The sequence below is a fragment of the Mya arenaria genome, chromosome 3 (assembly GCF_026914265.1).
Source record: "Mya arenaria isolate MELC-2E11 chromosome 3, ASM2691426v1".
In the NCBI taxonomy this organism is placed as follows: Eukaryota; Metazoa; Mollusca; class Bivalvia; order Myida; family Myidae; genus Mya; species Mya arenaria.
In genome coordinates this window covers 58,639,766-58,667,343 of record NC_069124.1, presented here as the reverse complement: position 1 = coordinate 58,667,343, position 27,578 = coordinate 58,639,766, and the positions used below count along the sequence as shown (strand labels likewise).

The 27,578-nt window shown below is 36.5% G+C and overlaps 1 protein-coding gene across 4 annotated transcripts in view; it reads right to left on the bottom strand.

Moving 5' to 3' along the window:
* The window catches only part of LOC128228428 (tyrosine-protein kinase JAK2-like), a 44,895-nt gene that overhangs the window by 4,295 nt on the left and 13,022 nt on the right, over nucleotides 1–27,578 (bottom strand). For 2 of the 4 annotated variants that reach the window (XM_052939732.1, XM_052939734.1), the window contains 21 exons: nucleotides 25,111–25,268; nucleotides 24,343–24,496; nucleotides 23,692–23,830; nucleotides 21,860–22,006; nucleotides 17,505–17,620; nucleotides 16,806–17,030; nucleotides 15,939–16,090; nucleotides 15,567–15,732; nucleotides 14,430–14,631; nucleotides 8,982–9,137; nucleotides 8,318–8,544; nucleotides 7,195–7,267; nucleotides 6,158–6,277; nucleotides 5,807–5,916; nucleotides 5,347–5,519; nucleotides 2,650–2,736; nucleotides 2,256–2,432; nucleotides 1,951–2,008; nucleotides 1,324–1,513; nucleotides 754–875; nucleotides 140–321 (listed from right to left, as the gene is read on the bottom strand). In XM_052939732.1, the coding sequence (XP_052795692.1) occupies nucleotides 140–321; nucleotides 754–875; nucleotides 1,324–1,513; nucleotides 1,951–2,008; nucleotides 2,256–2,432; nucleotides 2,650–2,736; nucleotides 5,347–5,519; nucleotides 5,807–5,916; nucleotides 6,158–6,277; nucleotides 7,195–7,267; nucleotides 8,318–8,544; nucleotides 8,982–9,137; nucleotides 14,430–14,631; nucleotides 15,567–15,732; nucleotides 15,939–16,090; nucleotides 16,806–17,030; nucleotides 17,505–17,620; nucleotides 21,860–22,006; nucleotides 23,692–23,830; nucleotides 24,343–24,496; nucleotides 25,111–25,268 (3,134 nt within the window). Of the gene's footprint in view, nucleotides 1–139; nucleotides 322–753; nucleotides 876–1,323; nucleotides 1,514–1,950; nucleotides 2,009–2,255; nucleotides 2,433–2,649; nucleotides 2,737–5,346; nucleotides 5,520–5,806; nucleotides 5,917–6,157; nucleotides 6,278–7,194; nucleotides 7,268–8,317; nucleotides 8,545–8,981; nucleotides 9,138–14,429; nucleotides 14,632–15,566; nucleotides 15,733–15,938; nucleotides 16,091–16,805; nucleotides 17,031–17,504; nucleotides 17,621–21,859; nucleotides 22,007–23,691; nucleotides 23,831–24,146; nucleotides 24,212–24,342; nucleotides 24,497–25,110; nucleotides 25,269–27,578 lie in introns of those variants that run through there. The other 2 variants (XM_052939733.1, XM_052939736.1) reach the window with 2 other exon arrangements.

Genomic DNA, 27,578 nt, shown 5'->3' with positions numbered 1-27,578 from the left:
ACAAAACATGAATTCTTTGCTTGACTCTGCTGTCAGCCAGACTCGGACAACACCAGTGTTTTAAAACCTTTGGACCATCTCTTCAAAACAGAATGCTGCGATTAGAAAATATCAAATACTACACAATCATCATCATTACCATAATACATGTAGTTTAAACTGAGAATCAGTCCTCCTGTATGTACTGTTTTCACAATCATTCTCCAGTTCCTTCGCCCAACCAAAGTCCGCCACCTTTGCTGTGAGGTCAGATGTCAATAACACATTCCTTGCCGTCAAGTCACAGTGAATAATGATGTTGTCATAAAGGAATTCCATTCCCTGGAAGAATTTTGTGAAAATAATTCTTTTATTGAACTAAAATTTGAAAAGCAAAATTACTTTAAAAACAGTGTTCTCAAATGGTAAATGTGACTGCATCTCGTCTTGCAACCAGAGGGGCACACTCACACGGTTTCTTAATATTAACTTCATGTTTATTTTTAATGTTTGCTAGAGTTCAATTCACACAAATATAGAGCAAAATATGGACACTATGACAATAGGATTATTTCAATCTATGACGAAAATCAAATACATGTAAGATCTTTACTGAAACGTTCCCCGGATGTTTACCCAAGAGCAAAACAATGACTTCAAGATAATACATATCAACTTGATTCTTTTACTCCTCTTTACAATTAAGTTTGAAATAAATAAGTTCAACCAGCCAACATGTCATTTTTAAAAGATTCCTAACATACATGAAGTTACCTGAGCAATGTCTATAAGGCACTTCATTTTGCTATCATACAACATTTTTGGCTCTTTCAGGTAATCAGAAAGGCAGCCATTTTTCATAAGCTCCATCATGTAGGCAAACTTAACATGTGGGTCTGAAAAATAATAACTCCATGAATTCTCAGTTTAAGTTTATTTGTGATAAATGTAATCTGGAAGTATATGTTATTGGTACTATAAATAATGATTTTAAGCAATGAATATGCAAATGATATTACAAATCATTAACAAATGTTATAAACTTATAAACATGTTATAAATATATGATATGATATCAGTTTCTTTAAAATTGCACATAGTTTCGGCACTACTTTCCCAAACCCGTAGAAAACCAAAAGAAACACAAAATTCTCATCCAAACATATTTTTTTTTCAAATGGGGAGGGTGGGTAAATTTGATTTTCATTTCTTTTCTTAAATTAAAAGCAAGGGGTGCTGTTATCCTGACTTTCAACCACTTCTCGTCAACTCAAAACATTGGGGCAGGAGGTTTTTGACAGGTTGACGAAAATGAGAATTTTAAAATTTGGTTTGAAATCCTACCATCTAGCTCCTTGTGTCCAATAAACATGACAATGTTCGGATGCCCATTATTGTCTGGGCTTCTATTCTTTAACTTCTCGAGAAGAGTGAATTCTCTTTTAAACCTCGCATTATCAGGAGGAGATGTGCAAATCTTCAGTGCAACTTCTTGACCACACCACTGGTGCTTGTAAACAGCTCCAAAATCACCCTGTTTTGTGTTGAAATGGGTTAATTGATATAATAAATATCGGTCAGTTTCATACAGTTTAATTATGGTAGTATAAATATATATTAAATTGATTTCGTGTTTATACCATATTTGTGACTATATTCAATTATTAATGGAAACTCTCATTGATTGGTTAGAAATAAATTGCCAATGAAATCAACACATGAATTCCACGATTTTAATGTGTCAGGTGCTCCCATAATTATTCTAGTAAATGCTGCTTTTGAGCACTGATCAGAAAACTGTTTCAAATTCAGTCCAAGGAACTTCAAATGATTGTAATAGTAGTAATGTGGCGGAAATATTCAGCCTACAATTTTACCCCAGTTAAATACTAACTGCATTCCAAATTTGACGACTTTAAAGACTGTATTTTAAAAAATTTATAAAAAAATTGCAAGGTGCAGTAACAATACCTTTCCAAGGCAATTTTTGTCGTCCACCTGGACATTTGAAGAAAGCTGTTCATCAAGCCTGTCAACAAAAGAAATAAATCGTCTTGGTCAATTATATTGTGAATGTTCGAATAACACTTCATCTGTAATATATCATGTTAGCACAATAAGCATTCCACATAGTCATTAATCACTCATATTACTATCTCACATTGATACTAGTTTGAGTCAAGGGAACAGACACAATATATTTCTATAAGCTAGCAGCTTTCATCAAAATAGTCTGTGCTAGAGTTTACATGTAAATGAAATTAATATAAACTAACCTATTCCTGCACATGGTAAAAGTTGGTCTCCTCTCTGGGTCTTTGTCCCAACACTGACGCATGAACTGGTAAAAATGGTCTGGGCAATTTCTCGGACGCTGGAGTCGATCCCCTTTTATCAGCTTGCCGACAAAGTCACTGGGGTTGTCAATGTTCATCTTTGGATCATTGCCATAACTACCAAACAGAATAGTATAAAAACATATGGTGCCTCTGTTTGGATAAGCATTCCATAAATATATACATTTTTGAGGGGTTTCTTCTCAAAGTATTTTGCACAGCCGTGTCTGTCAACAATTCTTAAACATTATGAACACCGTTATATATTAAGACCCCCTATTATCATCTCTTTCTCACACACATCCATAAATAATGAAATAAAACCTTTGCCCACCTGAACATTTCCCAGAGTACAACTCCATAGCTCCAGACATCAGACTTGGAGGAAACACGTCTGGAATCGGTCCACTCGGGAGCAGACCTATGTTAAACATACAAAACATTGCGTATTGTGTACACAAAACTAAACAAGAGCCCGCTTTATATAGCAGTACCTTAACATACAAATATTTATTTGAATACCGGTAGCTTAAATGCTCTTTCAGTTATCATCAACACTCAGGTTTCAGCCTAATGTTGCTGGCATATAGAACTCAAAGCTATTTTTTTCTTATTTTTTTATTTAATACATATAGTTGTTCATCATAAGACAGAATGATACCACCATTTTAGAAGAAGGAAACTGTTTTGGATATTTCAAACTGGCTTCTTTGAACCAAATATATATTGTAATTTATGATTTTAACAGAAGATAACAATAATATATGCCCCAGAGTTCTTCTTGTCAGAAAGTTTTGCTAGACTACATAAATATGTTTTAACAAGACAGTAATTTACATTGATCTTGACCTTGATCTGCTATTCCTTAAAACACTAGGGGTCATCTTCTGATGAAGGGCAACAAAATAATTGAGTTAAATGGTATACATCCTTCACCAAGTTGTTGTGCTGACAAAGTTTTCAAAATCAAGAGAAATGTGTAAAACATTATACCCTCTGACCATCACTTTGTCAGAAACATTTGCTTCACAGCATTAATGTATTATTGATGACCATGACCTTGACTTTTGACCTACAGATACTGACTCCCAAATTAAAAGGGCATTACTAAGTCAAACGCAACATATTACTGAAGTTTCATGGTCCTCTGTCAACACATTCTCTAGTGACTGCCGAGCTTATTTTTCAGGACACTGGTGACCATAATCTTGCATCCATTAACATAAACAAACAGAAGGGACCATAAACTGGTCAAGAGCAACACATCAGTCCAGTCCCACGGTCCACTGTGAAACAATTGTGCTGAAAGATCTGCCTTACTGATTGTAATTTGCAGATCTACATAGGTATATGCTAATGCTTAATGATAACTGTAAACATGGCCTTTGACATACCAAACAAGAGCTGTCGTAAGACAGCACACTCGACTTCGCCGCTTTGACTTAGAAGTGAATACAATAACAATGTAATATTACCTATTTCTATTTATGTCAAACGTAACTAAAATTATTCAATACATAAGGTGACTTTGATGCTGACCTCCCACCACCCAAAAAATGACGCAAGTCATTCAAATAACTTGATTTCCCATTATGAAAATGTGGTAAAGAATATACAAATATGCCTTTAAAAAGAAATTAAAATAAAATTAAAAAAAAAAAAAAATAATAATTCAAGGGCCATTTAGTATAGCCCTCCTTGTTTTCCCTTGGTAAAAAACTGCTTAAGAATGTAAAAATGTGCCTGTCAAAAGAAATTTAATAAAAAAATCAAGGGACATAATTTGTATTTAGGGTTAAAATGGAGTTATGTTTCTTGTTGTAAGATGGTCGTAATTAATTTTGAATTTTATTAAGTGCATTGAATGAAAGGTATAGAAGTTGTTTTTATTTAAATCCCAACTTGCCTTTAACTTTTACTTGCCTAAAACTTTAACCTAAGTCAATCAGGGGCCATAACTTGTATTAAGGATATGGAGTTATGTAACCTCATTGGCTGGTGCTCCTGAACAATTGTGTGAAGTATTAAGCCAATTGAATGAAGGGTATAGAAGTTATTAAACAATATCCCAACCTGCCCTAAAACTTTAACCTAAGTTACATAGTCAATCAGGGGCCATAATTTGTATAAAAGATAATATGGAGTTATTTAACCTCATTATGTGATGGCTCTGAACAACTAAGTGAAGTATTAAGTCAATTGAATGAATGGTATTGGAGTTTTAAGTGAAAATCCCAACTTGCCCTAAATCTTTAACCTAAGTCAATCAGGGGCCATAACTTATATTAAGGATAATATGAAGTTATGTAACCTCATTGTGTGATGGTCCTGAACAACTGTGTGAAGTATTAAGTCAATTGAACAAAGGGTATAGAAGTTATTTATAAATTATAAAATATCCCAACATGCCCTAAAACTTTAACATAAGTTTCATAGTCAATGAGGGCCATAATCAGTGTAAAGAATAATATGGAGTTATCTAACCTCATCATGTGATGGCCCTGAACAACTGTGTGAAGTATTAACTCAATTGAATGAAAGGTATTGGACTTATAAGTGAAAATCCCAACTTGCTCTAAAACTTTAACCGGACGCCGACGCCGACGCGAGTAGCATAGCCCACCTATTCTTCGAATAGTCGAGCTAAAAAACAGTATTGGGCATTTTCTGGTCAGAGGGTGAAATTTTGTGGTCCTTTTTCAAATCATTCTTGAATTATTGTGCAAAGTTTTCCAAAGATTATTGACTTGACCTTTGACCAATCACCCCTGGAAACAATTGGGGTCATTTACAAGCAAGGGGGCAACCTACTGATGAAGTTTCAAGGTCATTTGTTACTAAGTTCTCTTGATATTTTTGGGATTTTTTTTTCAAAAATTGTTGACTGTATTTTTGGCCTTTGACCTATAGTACCTCTCAACACTTCCAGTCACAGGCAAGACATGGTTAACTGACAAACCATCAGACAGATCAACATTTGCAAGCCCATATGGTGAGCCATCTTATTATAAAGGGTCATATATATGCATACCAGTATATAGGTATTATCCTCTCGGTTTGCCTCCTGTAGTAATCCTTGTCTTCCATTAGTATCTTGGACAGGCCAAAGTCACAGACCTTGGCCTGTTGGTTAGTGGTTAGGAGAATATTCCGGGCTGCAAGGTCACAGTGTAATATTTTCTTCTGTTCTAGGTATTCCATACCCTAAAAAAAAGCAACCTTGGTGATCAAACTTTGACTCTTACTTGTTCAAATCCATGAAGTACGGCGACAAAGGCTTACACTAATAAAAGAAATTTAAGAATCATATTGGTCAAAACAGTAATTACATTCTAGAAAAAATGGAAATTTTTCAATTAATTAGAAGAAAAAAATAACATACTTGCAACATTGATATATTCTGTTCTGATGAACCTTTCTTGCTATTATGTAAATTTGTAGTTCCTATTTGTGAAAAAAACATTGTCTAAATAAACGTTAAGATTTGTTACCTTGGCAACATCGAGGGCAAGCTTGTAAATTTCCTCTTTTTTCAAGTTTTCGCGAGATTTCAGAAACTTGTATAGCGACTGATCCAGGCAGTCCATCACAAGGCAGAACCCTGCAAAACACAAAGACAAACCCATACATATATATAGGGCCATCTTCAGAAAACAATCCATGATTTATTATCTCTCGTGTGAACTTTTAAATCCTCATTATAAGTCATTACTAGAAATTATTTCATGTCCAATGCTAGAAATGTTCAATATCACCCTCTTCTGTGCTTAAAAATAAATTTCTTCTTCTCCAATACCAAACACTTTTTTTTAAATTATATTAATGATAAAGTATTAATATACCATGAATGCTATCGCAGGTGCCATAGAACTTGACAATGTTTTCATGCTCCAGTTTCTCCATAACTTCAGCTTCCTTTTTGAAATCCAACTTGAATAGCTCAAACTTGTCTTGTTTCAAAACTGAAAATCAAAAGAGATGTTTGTCAAACATTATGCCCGCTGAGTGCTGCTTTGCCAGAGATTATGTTGACTGTCACCTTGACCTTCTGTCCTCTAAAACAATTTAAGAATCTACTGGTCAAGGGAAACCCTACACAGTTTCATGGTCCTAATTTAAATTGTACTTGAGGTTTGGTGAGGACAAAATATTCTTGAATACCAGGAATGAGTTTCCGGTCATGTGACCAGACCTAAAAAATCCGTCTTACACCCCCATATAAGATGAGTCACACGCAACAACGCGCCACTTCTTATTTCTTTTATTGTATGGTTTATGAAAAAGATATTATGCCATTTCAATAAAGCGTAATCAATTATTAATCAAAATTTAAAATAAAAAATCGTACAAACGCAATTTTTAGAGGAACTATTTGATATTTGACGTCAAAAGTGATTAAAATTACTGCATTTTATGACGTCAAAAACAACGTCGAACACGTTTTTCTGTGAAATGTACAAAAGTGCGTTTTCTATGTCAAATTTTCCACAAATTGATGATTTTAGATAAGCAAGAAAAAATATCGTGCATGCTGCATGGCCGGTAATTTGGCAAGCTTAGGAGCTTGCCCTCATTTTGGATTTTTCTATCCCTACCGGAATCACACTATAGATACTTTTATGGTATAATGATCAACCAACAGTTTTGGAACCGACCGTTCAACATTAATTTTGCAAATAATTTTCATAACGGGACATAATAATGATAGACTTATGAGGAACTGGTCTGTTTTGTTTTTATTATTAATCCAAGGACATAACTGAACAAATCATTAATCAAACAGAGTTATTGTATTTTCTACACTGTGTGTATTGTTGTATTGAGATTGAGTATCAAATTTCAGGATAATATTTCGTAATTTCAAAATGTATGTTTTTACCTTTTACTGCAACAGATAATGGTGTATTATCATCCCTATCTAGAGTGGCCTTGTAAACTGCACCATAATAACCCTGTTAAAAGGTATAAATAAGGCACTTAGTACAACAAATTCAAGCAAGTCCTTATTTAAAGGACATAAATCTCTTGTGCACTGATCTATGAATCTGATTAAATGCAAATAAGTAAAAACAAACAGTAAGTTTTTGTTTCTTTTCTACAAGAAATGCACATGGCTTGTAGGAATATATTTACATGGAGACTATTTATCATCAAGAAATACATTTACAGTATTTAAATAGTGACAACTTAAATGAGTCAAAGTATCATTGATTTAACTATATACATGTACATATTATAATATAATATTATAGTATAATTGTACACTATGATTGTAAGTAGTAGTGTATCTAAGCCTGAAGACTGCAGCCTGGGCCATCATCGGCAACCATGGTTACTTTCTTCCGTTACACTTCATACATATCGTTAAAAATCTTTTTTTATATAAATATGAATGGCACATGGAAGGCAACTCTATTTCCAATGAAATCGCATGTTACAATTAAATACTCTCAAATAACCCTATAATGTCAGAAGTCTCCGATGGCGAGTTGTCTAAGTGGCTGGTTTAAAATTGGTAGTGATCAGGTGGATTGAGTTCAATTCGCCAGAATATTTTTCTACTGGAAAACATTAGTAGGAGTGTCTGTGCATAAATATATGAGTCAGAGATCCATACACGTTTCCTTGCAGAACCAATGAAACTGCCTCATTAATTTATGATGTTACAAGATTTTCGTAGCTAAATCGCCCAGGGTTCACAACGAAGCAAGTGCAGTAGTGTATCAGGGGTATCAGACGATGAACACGAGCATCATCATTTTCATCGAGGGAGGAAACTATTTATGCCAGAATATTGTTCAATGCTACATGTTTAAAATAAAAATTGTTACTGCTAACATGTGTGCACCGTCAAATTATTTGCATGCCACACCTGATGTCACCAAGGCACGTACATGTATTATTTACACCATTTTTTATCAGATAAGAAATAAATTAACTGATGCTCTTAACTCACTTCAATGTTATGCTCTTTAGATATTTTAGGCCATTATTATACTTACACTTCCCAGCTGTTTGCTTTTGTCAATGGAAAGCCTTCTGTTTAGAATGACAAATGAAGGCAGGTTTACGCCAGCTCCGTGTACCTCCGCCGAAGGTTCCCCATGAAGTGGGTATGGGGTTTTGACGGCGACCCCCTGGGCTCGAGGGATTGGTGGAGTGGGGTGATCAGTTGTATGTTTTGACAGATCTACTTCCAAAGGTAGCACACCTTGATCTGAGAATATATCTGAAATAATTATTCTTGGTTGTACAATGTCTGCAGACGATTCAACTTTCGGATATCAGACAAACATTACACGCTTGAGTCTTGACAAAACTTTCAAACTAACATTTTTAGTATTGACTGTAAAGTACTTTGTTAGAAAATTCTGCAGTGTTATCAATTTAATTGATTTTCAAAAGGAAGAATATGAGCAAGAAATAAACTGATCTGAATAAAGGTAGATGTACTGATCCAATATTTGAATTCACATTAGAATAATATGGTATAGATTCTACCAGGTGACAAATAATCTGTGTACTGGCCTTAAATCACCACTCTACCTGCGTTAATATCACCCTTTACCTGAGAAGTTCATATAACCACTACACCTGAGAAGTTCATAACACACTTTACCCAAGGAGTTCACATAACCACTGCACCTTTTATATAAAAAAAAATACCTGAAGAGTTGAGACAAGAAAGATTGGGTATTGGTTTTGAGGTGCCCGTATATCCGCTATTGAGGAAATAGAACTCAGTAGTCGCACTGTCCATACTGGATAGCCCACTGCTGCCGACAGAGTATATTGGTTGGCTATACTCATGGTACTCTCTCGCTGTATGGACAAAATAATTTTTTTTTATTGATTAACAAAATGACAGAATTGAATGTTGACTGTCAGATTTGACAGCTGTGTATTTGTTTTGACAGAACCAATACATTTACACCTTTTTCTGCTCTTGTTGAAAATAATTTGTTTTAAGTATGTTTAAATAAATAAAATCTCACTATGTTAAATGTTAGTTACTGATTTATTATTTCAACAATCATGACATGACAAGTTCCATTGATGATCCTTCAGGTATTGCATTTAATGCATCTGAAGTCATCTTCACATGAGGTAGAAATGATATAATTACACGGTAGCACAACCCCACCCCCTTCTTCATGTTGAGCCGGCCAGGGTGGGTAGCACTTGTGACCTCTGAGGACACTTTGCCACCTCTGTCTATGATATTTCTGAAGTAGGGTGCCAAAGATCTGGGAGCACGACTAATTGGCAAACCAGCCACATCCTCTAGCTTTAAATGTCATTTTTCTTCAGTTGTCAGTCCCAGTTCATCCTTTGAAAAGAAATCCAACTCAGGAATCCACACTAGACAGGCACATACATCCATCCTTGATATTTGTGTACTCCGGTTGAACATTAAGGAGACAAGATGGTGTAGTCATTGGAGGTCTTATTTCAAAGGCATGATATCCCTTGATGACTGAGTGCTTCAAGGTCATTTGATGCAAAGGAACACCATCATGTTGCTTGGAAGAAGGTTCACCACTATCATCTTGCTTCTGATTTTTTTTAAAGATCTGGAGAGTTAAATGTGCGTACCAGTGTTACCCAGCCACCTGAACAACATACCTTTAACATGAAAAATGCACTTAAGATTTTGATATTTATATAGCATTTTAGAACTGCAAGCATCTATTCTAAGATAGAATGCTCACATACATTCACCAAAGCAAAATAACTGAAGTGTTAGGTGCTTATAAAATAATGTGTATTATAAATGTTTATAAAATAAGTTTTATTTTTAAAGGCAACATATCATATAATATTATACACTCATTACTATATAGAATATTTAAATATAAAAATGAGGTTATTGTACAATGAGTTTTGAATTTGCAATGTGACAAAATTTGTATCATCATCAAATGTCCATACTCTGTGGATAGTAAAATGTATATCAAATACTATTCTAAAATGTCTTCTTTGTAAAAAGTAACACATTTAAAATACAATAATTATTTCCTATATATTTTCACATTTAAAATAGGTTTGTTAATTTGTCATGAGAAGCAGGTTTTGAAACACTATCTTTCATGTATGTTTTCACATTTGAAGTAGGTTTTTTTTAGAATTTAAAAAATTTGAAACATGAACAACTTTCTCTGAGCTCTATTCAGTTAACTTATTTGCAGTTATGGCAAACAAAATTCTCTTCTGTCCTGTCATACTCAAAACTTATTGGTAAACAGTCTTCATGCAGCCATGCTGTGCAATTATCACATTGAATCCATGTGTTGCCAGCATTAGTGCCTTATATTTAGTCCATGTCATTTCACAGACAACACAAAAAGCATCATTATTACTGTTCAAATCACATTCTATGCTCGGTTCAATTCTCTTTTGTCTGTCTCCTTTTGAATATTTCACTGCTGCTTTTCCTTTAAAGGCATTTGTTGCGGACTTTCCTTTCACTGCAGCATTTACTGGGGCTTTTCCTTTCACTGCTAGGTTGCCAGATGACGTAGCTTTCAAATAGACTTGTTTTGCCTTCTTCTCTTCCTCAGCAAACTTCCGTATCTTATCTAAGTTTTATTCTCAAGTTTTCTGAGAGTAGAACTCCAGAGTACTCAGGCGAGGTCAGGTGGTCAGGTAGTACTTCTAAAGTGCTTTTGCGTTTCACTTTCATAGATGAGACTTTTGGTAATTTCAATGCCTCTTTCATTACATGCGACACATGACTTTCAGATGTTTTACTAGCTGTATCTTGATTCAGACCGGTAGCCACATCAGCAAGGAGTTGTAGAGCACTGACTTCTTCCTGGTTATATTCTTTCACTGGATCTTGATTATTAGTTGAGCTATCTGACTGGATACTTTCGTCTGATATTACTTTTGTTTTCACCTTCGACTTTAAAAGTTCATAAGTATCGTACTCTGGTGATATGCCCTTTATATCAAAATTCTCTTGCAGCCTGTTTTCATACGTGTGCTTAACTGGCGTTGACAATACACTTGCATACGCATTGAATACTTCTTCATTTATATCAATTTGAGTATTTTCTCTCTGTTCTGATTCCTTCTCGGATTCCTATACTATGGATGCCCCATCAGATTCACTGAATGTTAGACCTGTCTTCAACTGCTCATCTGAGATGACTTCACGGTTCACAGGGTAGATGCCTGATGAACGGAAGCTACTAACGATAGTACATGGCTTGTAAAAATCGTTAAAGCAATCCTTTAACTTCTCTGCAAAATTTGTTTTGTTTATTACGACACCCGGGTGTTCTCGATTATGTTTACGGACAGTCGTATACCACTGTTTCTTCATTGGTCCAAACACGCCCTTGTCAAGTGGTTGCATAAGGTGAGTTGCATTAGGCACAATTCTGTACAGTTCAATTCCCTTTGACCGTGCTTTAGTGAATAGTGTACGATTAATGTGTGAACCAACTGAGTCTATCAACAATACAACCAGCTTTTCTGTCACAATATGTTTGTCAAAGTGGTCAAGGTATTTCTCAAATGTTTCAATGTTCATCCACCCCTTTTCCGTGTAGGACACAAATCCACCTGGTAAGGAACAATTTAACAGATTAACACCTTTTGGTGGTGGGGCAGGGTAAACGTAGAATGGTGGCATCATTGCCCCACTAGCACTTGCTGAAAACATAACGGTCAATCGTGCCTTCGTCGATGATCCTGACATATGTGGTACTTGTGTTGGAAATTTCTCCCTACAAGGTCCAATTATATATCCTGCTTTACTTCCCATTTGAAAACCGGTCTCATCGGCATTCCATATTCGTTCGGGCTTGTTGAGAAGATCTTTCTCAGCTAGGAAATCTGTGAAGTTTGAATACCATTTATCAAAATGTTCACTTGTGAGTCTGCTTCTTGAAGCTTCAAGCAAAACTTCTTTCCTTAAGCCAACAATGTCTTTGTTTCTATCCATAAGCTTCTTGTACCATTCATAGGAAGGTCTATCATTAGAGAATGGAGTTTTCCTGTTTTCTTTCCGTATAATATCCTGGATAAGATCCGAAAACTCACAGGGCCTAGCCCCATCCCTCTTTTCGCTATTTCACTAAGATACTGAGCAAGTTCTGTTTCCTCTTCCCTAGAAAATGTTCCTGGTCCATTCCTTGAATCTATTGCAGTCTCCCCTGAGACTCTTCTGTACAAATAACTGTAACTGAGACTGTGCTCTATCGAAGCTTTACGTATAGATACCTTTTTATTTTGAACGTCGTACAAGGCACGTCTTGTTCTCACTATCTTGTCTTTGTGAGGAGATTGCGACTTTTTGTATTTTCCCTATATACCTGGGACAGCGGAGGCAACAGGTTGTGTTATTACCTTTCAGGTGGCCCCGCAGTGCCTAGTGAATGAGGTTTTGAAAATAGTCGGGAATGGGCCTCACATAGGTATTCGAGGTTGCGGGGCTATTTGGCAGGGACTTTACCAGCAGTGTGTCCCTGCAGGTCGTGTTCTTTACCCGAGTTTTGAGAGACCGGAAGTCAAAGTCCCCGCTTTTCCGGGCTTAGGGGGGGATTTACAATTGGCTGGTGCATAAAAACATCTAAATAACCAAAAAAATACTCTGAAAAATACCCTTATTCTTTTTGTTTTAATAAGCACATTGCATTTCCTGTGATAATGAAAACAAAATTTAGTCTATGTTGTATGGAGTCTGATGTTTGATGATGCCTGTGTAAATGAGCATTTTTTGCAAATCCAAAATCAATCCCAAGTATGTCTAAATACAGTTGCATATGATGTTAAACTGATTCAGGTTGATTTATATAAGTCGTTTCAAACTTTTTACTAAAAGCAGGGTTATTTCTTATTATGAATGATCGTCATATTAAAGTACGTTTTAATTATATAAGAAATTAGATTTATCCATATAATATTTGTGGGTGGGTGTGTAAGCTTATTTATACTCGCACTCGGGCCTTGCCCATTCGGCGAGTGCTCCGTTAAGATTGTTAGTCATTTTAGGTTTTTGGAGCAATGTGCACAGACAGAATGTAACCCTGTTTGGAGCTACCCTGGTTCTTTAACGTGCACCAGTGTATAGCACTGTCACACGGGACGCTCATTTAACGTCCCTCCCGGAAGACGATTAGTGTTTTTTAGTGATGCGACGGGGGATCGAACCTTCGGCCCGTGGATTGATAGTCAAGTGTGTTACCTCAAGACCACAGATCCGCCACAAATCATGTTTGTACTAAACACGGATGAATAAATAGTATGTATTCCGACATTTTCCCAATGTCCATTAGAGGTTCAGTTCAAGATGGCATTTAAATGGGTTTAAGGGCAATTATACTGAACAATCTTTCTTATTTATATTGAATATAATGAAAAATATATTTTTCGCTCTTCGCTCGCTTCGGTTTTTATGAAAACTGACAAAATTGTTGTGTTTTTTTTTCGCTTGCTCGCTCTAATTTTTTTTGGCAAAAATCCGAGGAACGAAACATTAACTTGGTGTGGCCTTATGAAAACATAAACCATTTAATGGTGGAAAATGCTTTGCATGATCATGCTTTATACATTTCTAGTCTTAATTAAGAAAACAAATGAGACAAGATATTTCCAATTTCTGATGTTAAAGCATATTATGGCATTCTAAGTATTGATGTTTTCTTTAAAGATGCATTCTTACTCACAAATTTGAATTAACAAAATTAATACTTTTGTTTAATATTCCAAAAAGGATGAATAAATGTCAAAAACAATGGCTCTTATGAAGGATACCGAATCTAAATTGAGAGAAATGTGCTTGCGTTTTGAACTTTTAAATACACGGTTACAATCATGTTATCAGTAATATTTTCCATAAAGACATTATTTAGTTAGTAGTTGAAGTTTTTTTCAGTCAAAATTGATGTTTGTTATAATCTGTATGTTTGGTTTTGAATAAGAGCGCCACTTTAAAGGGTTGTCACTGGAATATGTTAATGGATATTTCTCAAGCTCATACCAATCAAGCTGTTTTAGCAGTTATCGCGCAGAATATAAAACCTTTTGAATAGAATATGATCATCATTTGTTCTTTGCTTCATGCTAGGGGATTTATCCCACACAAACAGTACTATAAAAGCTTACAATGTTCCTGAAAGCAGGATATGAATGTCCTGAGCAGTGCCTCTGGGCATGGCCTCTCCTCACTATCTAATGTCCAGCAGTCTTGCAGCTTCATGTAAAACTCTTGTTTGTACTTTTGAACTGGTTCAGAGTCATCTGCCTGCGGTTTCAGTAACTTCGGACATCGAGGAACTTTTTTATTTACCAAAAAAAATTGCTGCACCTAAAACAACAACATTTTTTTTTGATAAGAATGATTTCTAATGAATTCCCAAATCAGAAAGATAACTTTTAAACTACAATACTTTTATTCCATCATTATTTATAGTACCACAAAACTCAATAAAATAAAGTGGCTATTTTTGCACAAACATTTTAGGGAGGTGTTTTTGATTCTATTCCGCACCTAAAAAAAAATCCAGTTTGGTTAGCCTGAAGAATTTTATTTTTATTAAAACTGGGCAAAATTAGCCAAGATATATGCATTTTTTCGCTCCAATATGCCGTCACTAGAATTACATAACAATGTGAATGTCTTTATGACACAAATATTCACTTATTTTAAAATACTCCTCGTAAGAATTATTTGTGTAAATTCAAAGTTCCTATTTTCTAGGTAAATTTCACTATGGGAGGGCTTCTTTCCCATTCCCCTGAGCTGACAGACAGCCCTGGCCCCAATATCACGAAAATACTTAAGTCAAATCTCAAACTCAGTCTCAACACAATTTACCACATAGCATCAAAATTTATTAAAAAAACATATATGTTTTTTTACAGTTTTATAAGCACATTCTACCATAGAATATGCTGAAAAAAGCCTTTGGTCAAATTGCAAGGGAAATTTATTCTACAGCCAAAAATATATTTGAGTACAATTCTGTATTCTTTATAAAATACTCAAATATATTTTTTGCTCTAGAATAAGTTTTCTTTGAAATATTGAAAAAATCTTTTTATCAACAAATTCAATAAGAAAATACGTTTTCAAAAAGTATAAAACATGGAAGATTTTGAAGAAAATTATGCTTTTACATAGTGGCATGAGTTAAGTCTGAGTTTGAGATTTGACTTAAGTATTTTCGTGATATTGGGGCCTGCATTTTATCAACTCTCCTTTCATAGTAACACAGCAATAACACTGACACGGACACGCACCGCTTCAATTGACCTTGGCCCTCCCATCGAGTTAATGGCCTCCCACGGACTGGCCCCGCCCTCAAACATCTGCCAGAGGGTGGAGCCCAGAGCCCACACCTCGGTCTTTGCCGTCACTTCTTTAAGGCCACCAGGCTTATACATACTGGGGTCCAACCACGGAAGTCTAAAGAAGAAAAAAGAAAGCACCTTATCATAGTTATAGTTAGCGATCATTCATTTTGTGTGTCATACTTATGCCAACATAATTTGAGTTTCCTTGGTCAAAGAGAATGCGTGCATGCACTTATAGGGATTCTCTCTACCTAATTACCATTTTGTTTATCTCATTAAATCTTACTCCCTTCAACTTAAATTCATAACAATACCTACCTTTTAATGTTGACTTCATGATCTAAGGGAAGCTGCTGGTAGAAGCAGACGAGGCCTGGGTCTGTGACCTTGATCTCTAACACACGATGGTCAAACTTCTCCACTACAAGGTTTTCACATGTTAGGTTTCCATGGAAACAATTTTTCTGTTCCTGAAAATAAAAGATAAGTTATAATTTTGTTTACATACATATATGAACAAGAGCCCTGAATCACTTACCGAATATATGGAACCCTGGCCATGGCATTTCTATTGAGTCACTATATACATCTATGATTTGAGCTGTGTCCTAGTTTTTCACCTAACAAAAGGAATATTCATTCATGACCTGAATTCGATTCTAGGATGAACATTAAAGAGTTTTGCTCATGGTTTGTAAAATGCACTTTTTATTACAAAATAAAGAGAGGCAAACCATAACGGGTGTTAAAAATTAAGATACTGACAACTGGAATCCTTCAGCAAATGTTGATATTTGCCAAAAATTGTCTTTGAAGACCACATTTTTCAATGGCTTTCAGTGAATCACTGTTGTGTGATCGGTTAATAGGCATTATCATTTTTGTTATCAATGTATTGCTAAAAGGTTAAAATATCCGTCTCTGTGGTCTCTAGACTGTAAAGAAACCAATTATGAGCGGATGCCAGAACAAACACAGTCATAAAAACCTCACCTTGCAATTGATTCATGATCTAATAAGAACAAAAAAAGAAAGAATTTAGAAAATAAAACATCATGATTAATTGAAAATAGTTATAATCTTAGGTTGAAAATAGATCAATCGATTATGTGATTACCTGGTAGGTTAGCAAATTTATACAGTTACATAATAATATATAATATAATTTGGAAGCAGTCAACCTACCATGTATTGCAAGGCCTCTGCCAGGTGTATCGAGACATCAATCAGGTGCAAAAATGTCAGTTGGGGAGGCCCAGTCCTGTCCATGCGCAGGAATGCCTTCATGCTATACAGGCCGGTTCCACTCATCAGCAAGCCTGTGCTAGGCCCAAGGGTTAGTCCCAGGAAATTGACAAATAAATTTGACCCGTTTAACTTCAGCAGTACCTCAAAGCCAGACATTAGGGACTGCAATGTGAGAGAAAGTTGGTAAAACATGGGTATTGTGCAATTGACTGTCGAAACTGTACAGACAATCTTCCTAAAAGCAAAATACTTACAGCAGAAATATTTCACTATGTACTTTTATATGTTATTTTCTAACCAACTAAGTTTATGCCTTTATATTAGTTGAGAAGTTTCTTGAAAATCATCACATCATACACACACTAAATTTAACCATGTTATCTTTTGTTGAAGTTGCAGAATGAATGCTACTTACTGTACTAAGTGTTTCATTTTAGAGAGCAACATTATGAGACAAGTACTCATTACAAGACCATGCTTAAAGTGGTTTATACAAGTATTAGTTAGTCTCACAACATAGGTTTAATAAGATATTTTACAAATAAGTATTTAACTCAACAGCAATGTTTACACGTAAATGTAGCTTCACATACAAGTGGTGCGTTTGAAACCTTTTTTTAAAATCTCAGCCCTGACCTCATGCAATTGTTTGTGGTGACGCTGCAGGGTCGGGTCCGACCTCAGCTGCTTTATCACAACATGCTGTTGCTCACATAACCGACCCTTGTAAACCTCAGTGAAGTGGCCCTCCCCTGTAAGTTAAAAAATTTAAGTAATACAGCATTTGACCATAGCTGCCTACATACAGTCAAAACAACATGGCCCGTTACTGCTCGGCTTGATTTCCTCGTATGATCTGGGTGTAAGGGACCAATTTTGTTTCATTCTGTGGAAGCATTCTCGCTTGGCTCATTAGTAGTTTCGCTGATCCCTGGGATATCGAGCCAACGGGTTTTGACTGTATCTCATACAGGCATGTGTACATCAGTCAAATAAACGTGCAAGACTAGTTAAAGCAGTGTTAATTAGCAAACTTTGAGAGAACAGGCCATTTTGCTTTCTGAATTGAAAATATTTCTTATATGTTTAACAGCTAATTTTGATTGATTTTTACATCAAATGCCAATATATTCCAAGGTTGTTGATTTTTTTGCTATCTTGTACTGATAAACTCTGCAAAATCAGACACTTTAAAATGCCTTATAGATTTAACAAAAAAGATTAGATGTAGGATAAGTTCCAAAATTTGCACTGAAAGTTTCAAAAATTGCACTGAAATTACATTTATAAGATATAAAAATGCCTAAGGTTTGAATTGTGAGTGCTTCTTCTAAACAAATACCAGTATGTAAGCGGCAAAACCTGAGATGTCATTGTGTACAACAAGATATACACACTGAATAAACAAAATATGCAAATTAATAACAACAAGGGCCTATGCTCTACTGGCATGGCTCTTGAGGTCATTTTCAATCCAGAGCATGTATGTATGTGTAAAAGGCAACAAACATATAGTTCACGTTTTGTGTTTGGGTTACCTGAAAACGTTGCCAACATCTGAGGACAGAAAGTGTTGTAAGCAGATTAGTTGCATGAATCATTTTTATAGGTGCCAAGTAAAGGTCATCTGACAAAAAAATGCTTTCAAAACTGCACTCATGGTCAAAATTTCATTTTTGTAGCTTTAAAGATAAAAAAAAGTTTGTCAAACGGTCAAAGTCAAGTTCATCCGAGGACAACATTGATGCTCGTTTGCAAAACTGCACATATGGTCCAAATATCATTGCTGTAGCTTTGAAAATAAAAGGAAGCTCAAAAAGGGTGGGGCCAGCTTTGGCCCCAGGGGCATACTTTTAACTGTTTTGCTAGACAGTCATCATATGATGCTCCACAACAAATATCAAAGGTATGAGCCTTGTGGTTTGAAACAAGAAGATTTTGAAAATACTTCTTAAACAAGTCTCTAGGAAACTTGTGACCACCAGGGCAGGGCCAACTTTGACCCCAGGGGCATAATCTGAACAACCATGGTAGCAGACCTTAATTATGCCTTATTCAAAATAACAAGTGTCTGCATAGCTGGTTCACAGAAAAAGATTTTCAAACATTTCCCAATTGAAGTATACCAAACCTGTGAACCCTGGGGGATGGCCAGTAATGACCCCGGGGCATAATTTTAACAAACATTCACAAGCAATTTTGTTTAGATGAATGTGAGAAATACACAAACTTTGGCCGATAGAGAAAAATTGCCTTTGGCCTTTCAACAAGAACAAGGCAAAGTAATTCACAAAATCAATTGCAGAACCAAAAGAGCTAAAAACAACATTCCTGCCTGTAAGTTGTAGGAAACCTTATTGCAATGAACTGATATAAATCTGAAATGTGTTCATTTCATTAAACACCACGACACATTTACGATTATGCTAACGTCTGTACATAATCAACATTATTTTCATTGTGTTTTTTTTCCAAACTAGATTATACTCTATATATATGTACTCAGTATATTTCTTGGTATGCAAAGCTGCAAAATATAGACAAGGTAATATAGCTCAGTGACCCAAGAGCCTTGTGATTGAGCCAAACAAGGGACATTTTCCCGTGTGGCCTTTCAAAACAGCCTTCATTGATTTCATTCAGTGTAAATTTATTGGCTAATTAAATTATGCACATGTCTATAAAGAGGCTAAGATTCTACTCATAACATTCATATAAATCTAAGATGTTTCTATCAATAATGGCCACTGCATTACTTTCTTGTTCCCTAGAAATAAACCAATATCAGCTAACAACCATCCTCACATTAAAGCTTAACTAAAAGAATAGAGAATCCAATTATATGGTTTGAAATTTTATAAAATTGTGTAGGGGACATACCTATAATAGTAACACAGCTCACATTACCAGCCATGTACACCTCGGGCTGACTGGCAACTCACCTATCTTGTAAGCAATGTTGGCCCGACCAGCCATGTAGACCTTGGGCTGACTGGAAACTCACCTATCCTGGCAGCAATGTTGACCAGACCAGCCATGTAGACCTTAGGCTGACTGGCAACTCACCTATCTTGGCAGCAATGTTGACCTGACCAGCCATGTATACCTTGGGCTGACTGGCAACTCACCTATCTTGGCAGCAAAGTTCACCTGACCAGCCATGTATACCTTGGGCTGACTTGCAACTCGCCTATCTTACCAGCAATGTTGAACTGACCAGCTATGTAGGCCTTGGGCTGACAGGCAACTAACCTACTAGTATTTTAGCAGCAATGTTGACCTGACCAGCCATGTAGACCTTGGGCTGACTGGCAACTCACCTATTTTAGCAGCAATGTTGACCTGACCAGCCATGTAGACCTTGGGCTGACTTGCAACTCACCTATCTTAGCAGCAATGTTGACCTGACCAGCCATGTAGACCTTGGGCTAACAGACAACTAACCTATTTTAGCAGCAATGTTGACCTGACCAGCCATGTAGACCTTGGGCTGACTTGCAACTCACCTATATTAGCAGCAATGTTGACCTGACCAGCCATGTAGACCTTGGGCTAACAGGCAACTAACCTATTTTAGCAGCAATGTTGACCTGACCAGCCATGTAGACCTTGGGCTGACTGGCAACTCACCTATTTTAGCAGCAATGTTGACCTGACCAGCCATGTAGACCTTGGGCTGACTTGCAACTCACCTATCTTAGCAGCAATGTTGACCTGACCAGCCATGTAGACCTTGGGCTGACAGACAACTAACCTATTTTAGCAGCAATGTTGACCTGACCAGCCATGTAGACCTTGGGCTGACTTGCAACTCACCTATATTAGCAGCAAGTTGACCTGACCAGCCATGTAGACCTTGGGCTAACAGGCAACTAATCTATTTTAGCAGCAATGTTGACCCGACCAGCCATGTAGACCTTGGGCTGACTGGCAACTCGCCTATTTTAGCAGCAATGTTGACCTGACCAGCCATGTAGACCTTGGGCTGACTTGCAACTCACCTATCTTAGCAGCAATGTTGACCTGACCAGCCATGTAGACCTTGGGCTGACAGACAACTAACCTATTTTAGCAGCAATGTTGACCTGAACAGCCATGTAGACCTTGGGCTGACTTGCAACTCACCTATATTAGCAGCAATGTTGACCTGACCAGCCATGTAGACCTTGGGCTAACAGGCAACTAACCTATTTTAGCAGCAATGTTGACCTGACCAGCCATGTAGACCTTGGGCTTAATGGCAACTCACCTATTTTAGCAGCAATGTTGACCTGACCAGCCATGTAGACTTTGGGCTGACTTGCAACTCACCTATCTTAGCAGCAATGTTGACCTGACCAGCCATGTAGACCTTGGGCTGACAGACAACTAACCTATTTTAGCAGCAATGTTGACCTGACCAGCCATGTAGACCTTGGGCTGACTTGCAACTCACCTAAATTAGCAGCAAGTTGACCTGACCAGCCATGTAGACCTTGGGCTAACAGGCAACTAACCTATTTTAGCAGCAATGTTGACCTGACCAGCCATGTAGACCTTGGGCTGACTGGCAACTCACCTATTTTAGCAGCAATGTTGACCTGACCAGCCATGTAGACCTTGGGCTGACTTGCAACTCACCTATCTTAGCAGCAATGTTGACCTGACCAGCCATGTAGACCTTGGGCTGACAGACAACTAACCTATTTTAGCAACATTGTTGACCTGACCAGCCATGTAGACCTTGGGCTGACTTGCAACTCACCTATTTTAGCAGCAATGTTGACCTGCCAGCCATGTAGACCTTGGGCTAACAGGCAACTAACCTATTTTAGCAGCAATGTTGACCTGACCAGCCATGTAGACCTTGGGCTGACTGGCAACTCACCTATTTTAGCAGCAATGTTGACCTGACCAGCCATGTAGACCTTGGGCTGACTTGCAACTCACCTATCGTAGCAGCAATGTTGAACTGACCAGTCATGTAGGCTTTGGGCTGACTTGCAACTCACCTATCTTAGCAGCAATGTTGACCTGACCAGCCATGTAGACCTTGGGCTGACTGGCAATACGTCTTTTCTCCTCTTCAGTCTCAAGGTCAATGGCATTTGGCAAGGTAATTGCATGCTTCGTCAAGAGGTTCTGTACAATGTCACATCCTGAAACAAATCCATAAGTGAAAATGAGTATGTTTCTGAACTTGTAGAGCATTATTCACAGGCTGATTGATTGAAACCTCTATATCAGACAGTTTTCTACATTTGAGATTTATTAACTTATTACATAAATTCAGTTGCCACATTTTGAAATAGTTTTAAACAATATGTTTCAACATGACTGCTAGGTTTGCCATACGGATGATCATTTACAACAACATCTAGTCTCTTTTTTAAAATTATTATGCTTGGAGTGTAAGAATCCTTAGGTTAAAAAAAAACAACACCTGTGTTTCCGGTAACCCGACCGACCCTATGTTTTACTCACCGACCTTAATCTTTTTTTAGGCATAAAAGTAAAAAAACAAAAATTAAATATATCGTCATTATTTTCGTTGTTTGTCTGTCTCTGTTCCCGGAAAATAAACTTTTATTCCTGATTATGTATTACCGAGACGCTTTGTCAACAGGGAAACAAAAGGGCGGAGTGGTGATCCCTGTCCGATATCTTTTAGTTTAAATTGGCAAACGCATGTTTATGGTCCAAACACGAAGTTGATCACAGGAGACACATTTTGCTGTCTTTATAATGAAAATATTTAGGATATAGTTCGCGGTGTTATTTTATCCATGTCCAAAATAGAACTTACTTTATTTTACATTAGGCTTTGCGCATATCATGCGGCTTCTTACGATAAGCTTTGCGAATTCATGCAGGCTTATAAACTGTGAGGTTCACATTTCATTAATCGTTACATTAATTTATCCGCAGTTATCAATGGTTATTTATTTCACCTAATTTAAGATCCTTCAACTGAAATCCAAACAAAAACCTGCAAAAGTTATAACAACACATTCATAGGAATGTGTCGGCTGCAGATCAAACGGTACATTTTGTGACATCAGAGCACAAGCTGTAATAAGATCAAAGGCGCGTGGCTATGGTTTGTCTTTAAATAGGTTGGTCGGATACCGTATAATACCATTTGATTGCCAGGATTTCGTCTAGGCTTGTAAGAAAATACCATACGATCGAAAAAATCTAATAATCAATAATCGTCGTCTGGGAATCTTAAAACAATGACCAAAATGTTTTAATTCACTACGAATATGCATGAAACTTTGATTGTAATGAGAATAATGATAAATATTAAATAATAAAATAAGATACATAAAATAAATCCATATCTGCGTTTACTTGTTCTATTATTAACTTACCTCAACATAAGAGAGCTCACAGTTGACAAGAAAATCGCAATTTTCTTCAAGCAACAAATTTAGTTGATAAATGACTGTTTCGCTAGATCATCATCATAGACTTATAGAAATTAGAAGTGCTGGATTTGTTCTAAAAACCGATCGCGTCTTATAAAGGAGTATTGTATACAAAAAACACCAAATTTCATGGGAAATATTGGCGGGAAACTACGGTAGTCAAAGGCAAGGAAATGATTTCAGACATTAAACCATGATGTTTTTTCTGACTTTTTGTAAATTATGGAAAACTTAGATATAATATAATTGATTTGATGCAACAAAATTTACATGAAATCGAAACTGTAAAAAAAAAAAAAAAAAAAAAAAATCCCAACCGACGGACCTTTTTTTTCGCCAGGTAACCGGAAACACAGGTAATTTTTTTTGGCCTTATGAAAAATAACATATTCTTAAACTGCATATAAACTCACCTTCTGACTGTGGCTGGACCGGTATAACATTGCTGGGCAGGAATCCCAGAGCCTTTGCCTGTTGCCTAAAGAACAGTTTGGGAGGCACAGGATCAGCCTGGGATCCTTCTAGAACTAAACCATCTTCCCGCTCCATTACCTGGAAAAGAGAACATTCCATTTTCTCATACAAAAAATTATCCACTCTAAGCATTTATAAGAAGATCAAGCTCAGCACACTATATTTTGTATTAGTATGTTTTGTGTAACAGTTATCAATTATATTAAAAGTAATAACAATATATTAATTTTTGGTGTTAAAGTGAGTAATGTTGCTCAATGAAATGTGATACTTAAGCGTATTGTACTAAGGTTTATTTAAGAAATTGGGGCTATTTCTAGCTTGAAAAAAATATGTCCATAACTGACCACTTCAGAAGATAAAAAAATAAGCTCAAAACAACAAGATATCATACCAGCTCCACTCTTCTGTAAGTTGCCATATAATCAGGAATTCTATGTGCTTCTATAAGTGTATGTCCTAAAATGGTGATAGAGTATGGTGTCTGTCATGCATAGAGGACTATAAATTGGTACATGTATGTGGTCTGTACATACACACAATGGTCGTATACATTACCCACGATGATAAAATAATAACGCAATGCTCACCTTTCCAAAGCTTTTGACTATGAGAGATTTGTCTTTGGGTGTCCTGAGATAGAGAACATCATACTTTCCGAACTTCTGAAGATTTGAGCGCAAAACGTACCAATCGCGACACTGGAGACCTCGCTGACTCAACTTCTTCCTTATTGTGGCCTCACTGGTATGCATAATAACTGGTATGTATGATCAGTGACATAAATGATTACTGGTATGTATAATCATTGGTATGGTGTTAACTGGTATGTGCGATCAGTGATATATATGATTAATTGTATGGATGATCAGTGATATTTATGCTTAATAGTATGAATGATCAGTGATATATATGATTAATTGTATGGATGATCAGTGATATATATGATTGATTGTATGGTTGATCAGTGATATGTATGATTAATTGTATGGATGATCAGTGATATATATGTTTAATTGTATGGATGATCAGTGATATATATATATGATTAATTGTATGGATGATCACTAGTAGTAGTATGTATGTCTACTGGTATGGAGTTGATATCCAACAAAGCAGAAAACAGAAAATAAAATCCATTGAATTCATGAAGTGGCTATAACTGTATTTTTTTACTTTTTTGTTGCTATTTTAAAGTTATTATTTTGTTCATGTCAATGGACTATTATAACAGTATTACAGATATAAGATAACTTGGAGGATCATAAACAAAATATATGTTATAAAACATAGATAGTGAACAACAGAAAAAGGATACAAATCATCAAAACAAGTAGGCACCATATCCAAGTACTTACCTAACAGGTCCATGTGCACGGACCTGATATTGTTTGTGTATGCGTGGTGACTGCAGGTCGGGGCACAGGCTTGTGTAGTAGTTGAACATGAGCAAGCAATATTTCTCAAGACATGTTACAAATGAATGGCTTTCCAATCGGTCTTTGAAGTACACTTTCTGTGGAAAGTACAGATAAATGTCAGTGAATATTGACACGTCGTCTTGGTATGCCGAACACATGTGGCAAGTTATTTCAAAATCTGTCAATACAAGGGAAAGTTACAGCCCGGACACGACAATCTATACTCTATGTCATTATATGCAGCATTCCATTGTGAATAAACACCTAAGTGTGACCTTGACCTTAGAGGTAGGGACACGGTTCTTGCACGCGACACGTCGTCTTGGTATGTTGAACACATGTGGCAAGTTATTTTAAAATCTGTCAATACAAGGGAAAGTTTCAGCCCGGACACGACAACCTATATTCTATGTCCTTATATGCACCATTCCATTGTGAATAAACACTAAGTGTGACCTTGACCTAAGAGGTTGGGACACGGGTCTTGCACCCGGCACATCGTCTTGGTAATTCAAACACATGTGCCAAGTTATTTTATAATCTGCCCATACAAGGGAAAGTTACAGCCCGGACACGACAACCTATATTCTATAGTCCTTATATGCAGCATTCCATTGTGAATAAACACTAAGTGTGACCTTGACCTAAGAAATAGGGACACGGATCTTGCACGCGACACGTCGTCTTGGTATGTCGAACACATGTGGCAAGTTTTTTTTAAATCTGTCCATACAAGGGAAAGTTACAGCCCGGACACGACAACCTATACTCTATTCTCTTATATGCAGCATTCCATTGTGAATAAACACTAAGTGTGACCTTGACCTAAGAGGTAGGGACGAAAGTTTTGCATATGACACGACTTCTTGATATGCCGAACACATGTGGCAAGTTATTTCAAAATCTGTCAATACAAGGGAAAGTTACAGCCCGGACACGACAACCTATACTCTATGTCCTTATATGCAGCATTCCATTATGAATAAACACCCAAGTGTGACCTTGACCTTAGAGGTAGGGACACCGTTCTTGCACGCGACACGTCGTCTTGGTATGCCAAACACATGTGGCAAATTATTTTAAAATCTGTCTATACAAGGGAAAGTTACAGCCCGGACACGACAACCTATACTCTATGTCCTTATATGCAGCATTCCATTGTGAATAAACACCTAAGTGTGACCTTGACCTTAGAGGTAGGGACACGGTTCTTGCACGCGACACGTTGTCTTGGTATGCCGAACACATGTGGCAAATTATTTTAAAATCTGTCCATAATATTCTGAGTTATTGAGTCGGACGGACGGACGGACAGACGGACGGACGGTGCGATTTTATTATGCCCACCTTAGGGGTCATAAAAAGTCGTATAGTTATTGCGTCAGATGATGACACTTAAAGGCTATATTAATACATTTAACACGTGATCTTTGATAAATAGATTGTTTAACAATGAAACTAGAAATGTGTCCATAGGACAGAGATGCCCAAACTTTCATCCTTTGTCACAAAAGCAAGGGCCATTATTCCACCCATTGTCAATGAATTTGCATTAAAATAAACAGTTGCACAACATCACATGCTGATAAAAATTAAAGTTAGCTTTGATGGCTGTATAATACTGTTTAATACCTTAATATCATAGTTTTCCCTATAGTCAGTTAGAACTAAAGATATTAACTAACAGGAGATGTTAGAGTCCAGTTCAAACAATTATGCAATTACTGATATATGCCTATAATTAAGAAGAGCTATCATAATCTATAAGCATATGCCAGCCCGAATGATGACTGACGTCAAGTGTGGAGGAGTGATGCTGTAAGCGGTAAGAAGTTAGGTCTTGCATGTGACACGTCATCTTAATGTACCAAACATACATGCATAGTAATTTTCAAATATCTCCTGGCATGACAGAGTAACCGCCCGGACAGGACCAAATAAACTCAATATATGTGCATATCTGCAGCATTCCATAATGGCTAAACTCTTAATATGACCCTTGAACTTGATATAAGGTCGTAGGTCTTGTATGTAATACAATGTCTGTATGTACAGGACACATGTCCCAATTTAAGGACCATTACTCTGCTTGGTACAGATAAATAAAATCCCCAGATGAACAACTTCAGTTGCTGGTTAACATTTCTCTGAAATTTCAGTGTTTTGACTCTGGTTCATAAACTTTTGGAGATACACTAGACTCAGGATTGCTTACTCAGGCTTTCAAGTGACCAATAACAAAAACATTGGCATAAAAGTAGGAAGATAATTTTAAAAAAGAAGGGTAAAATAGGGATATTAAGAGCAAAAAGTAGGGACAGTAGGTTTCTTTCCTGACTTTTATTTGATGCAAATATTTAAAATGATTAAAAAACCTATTCATCAATTGTGATGTACATGTAGTA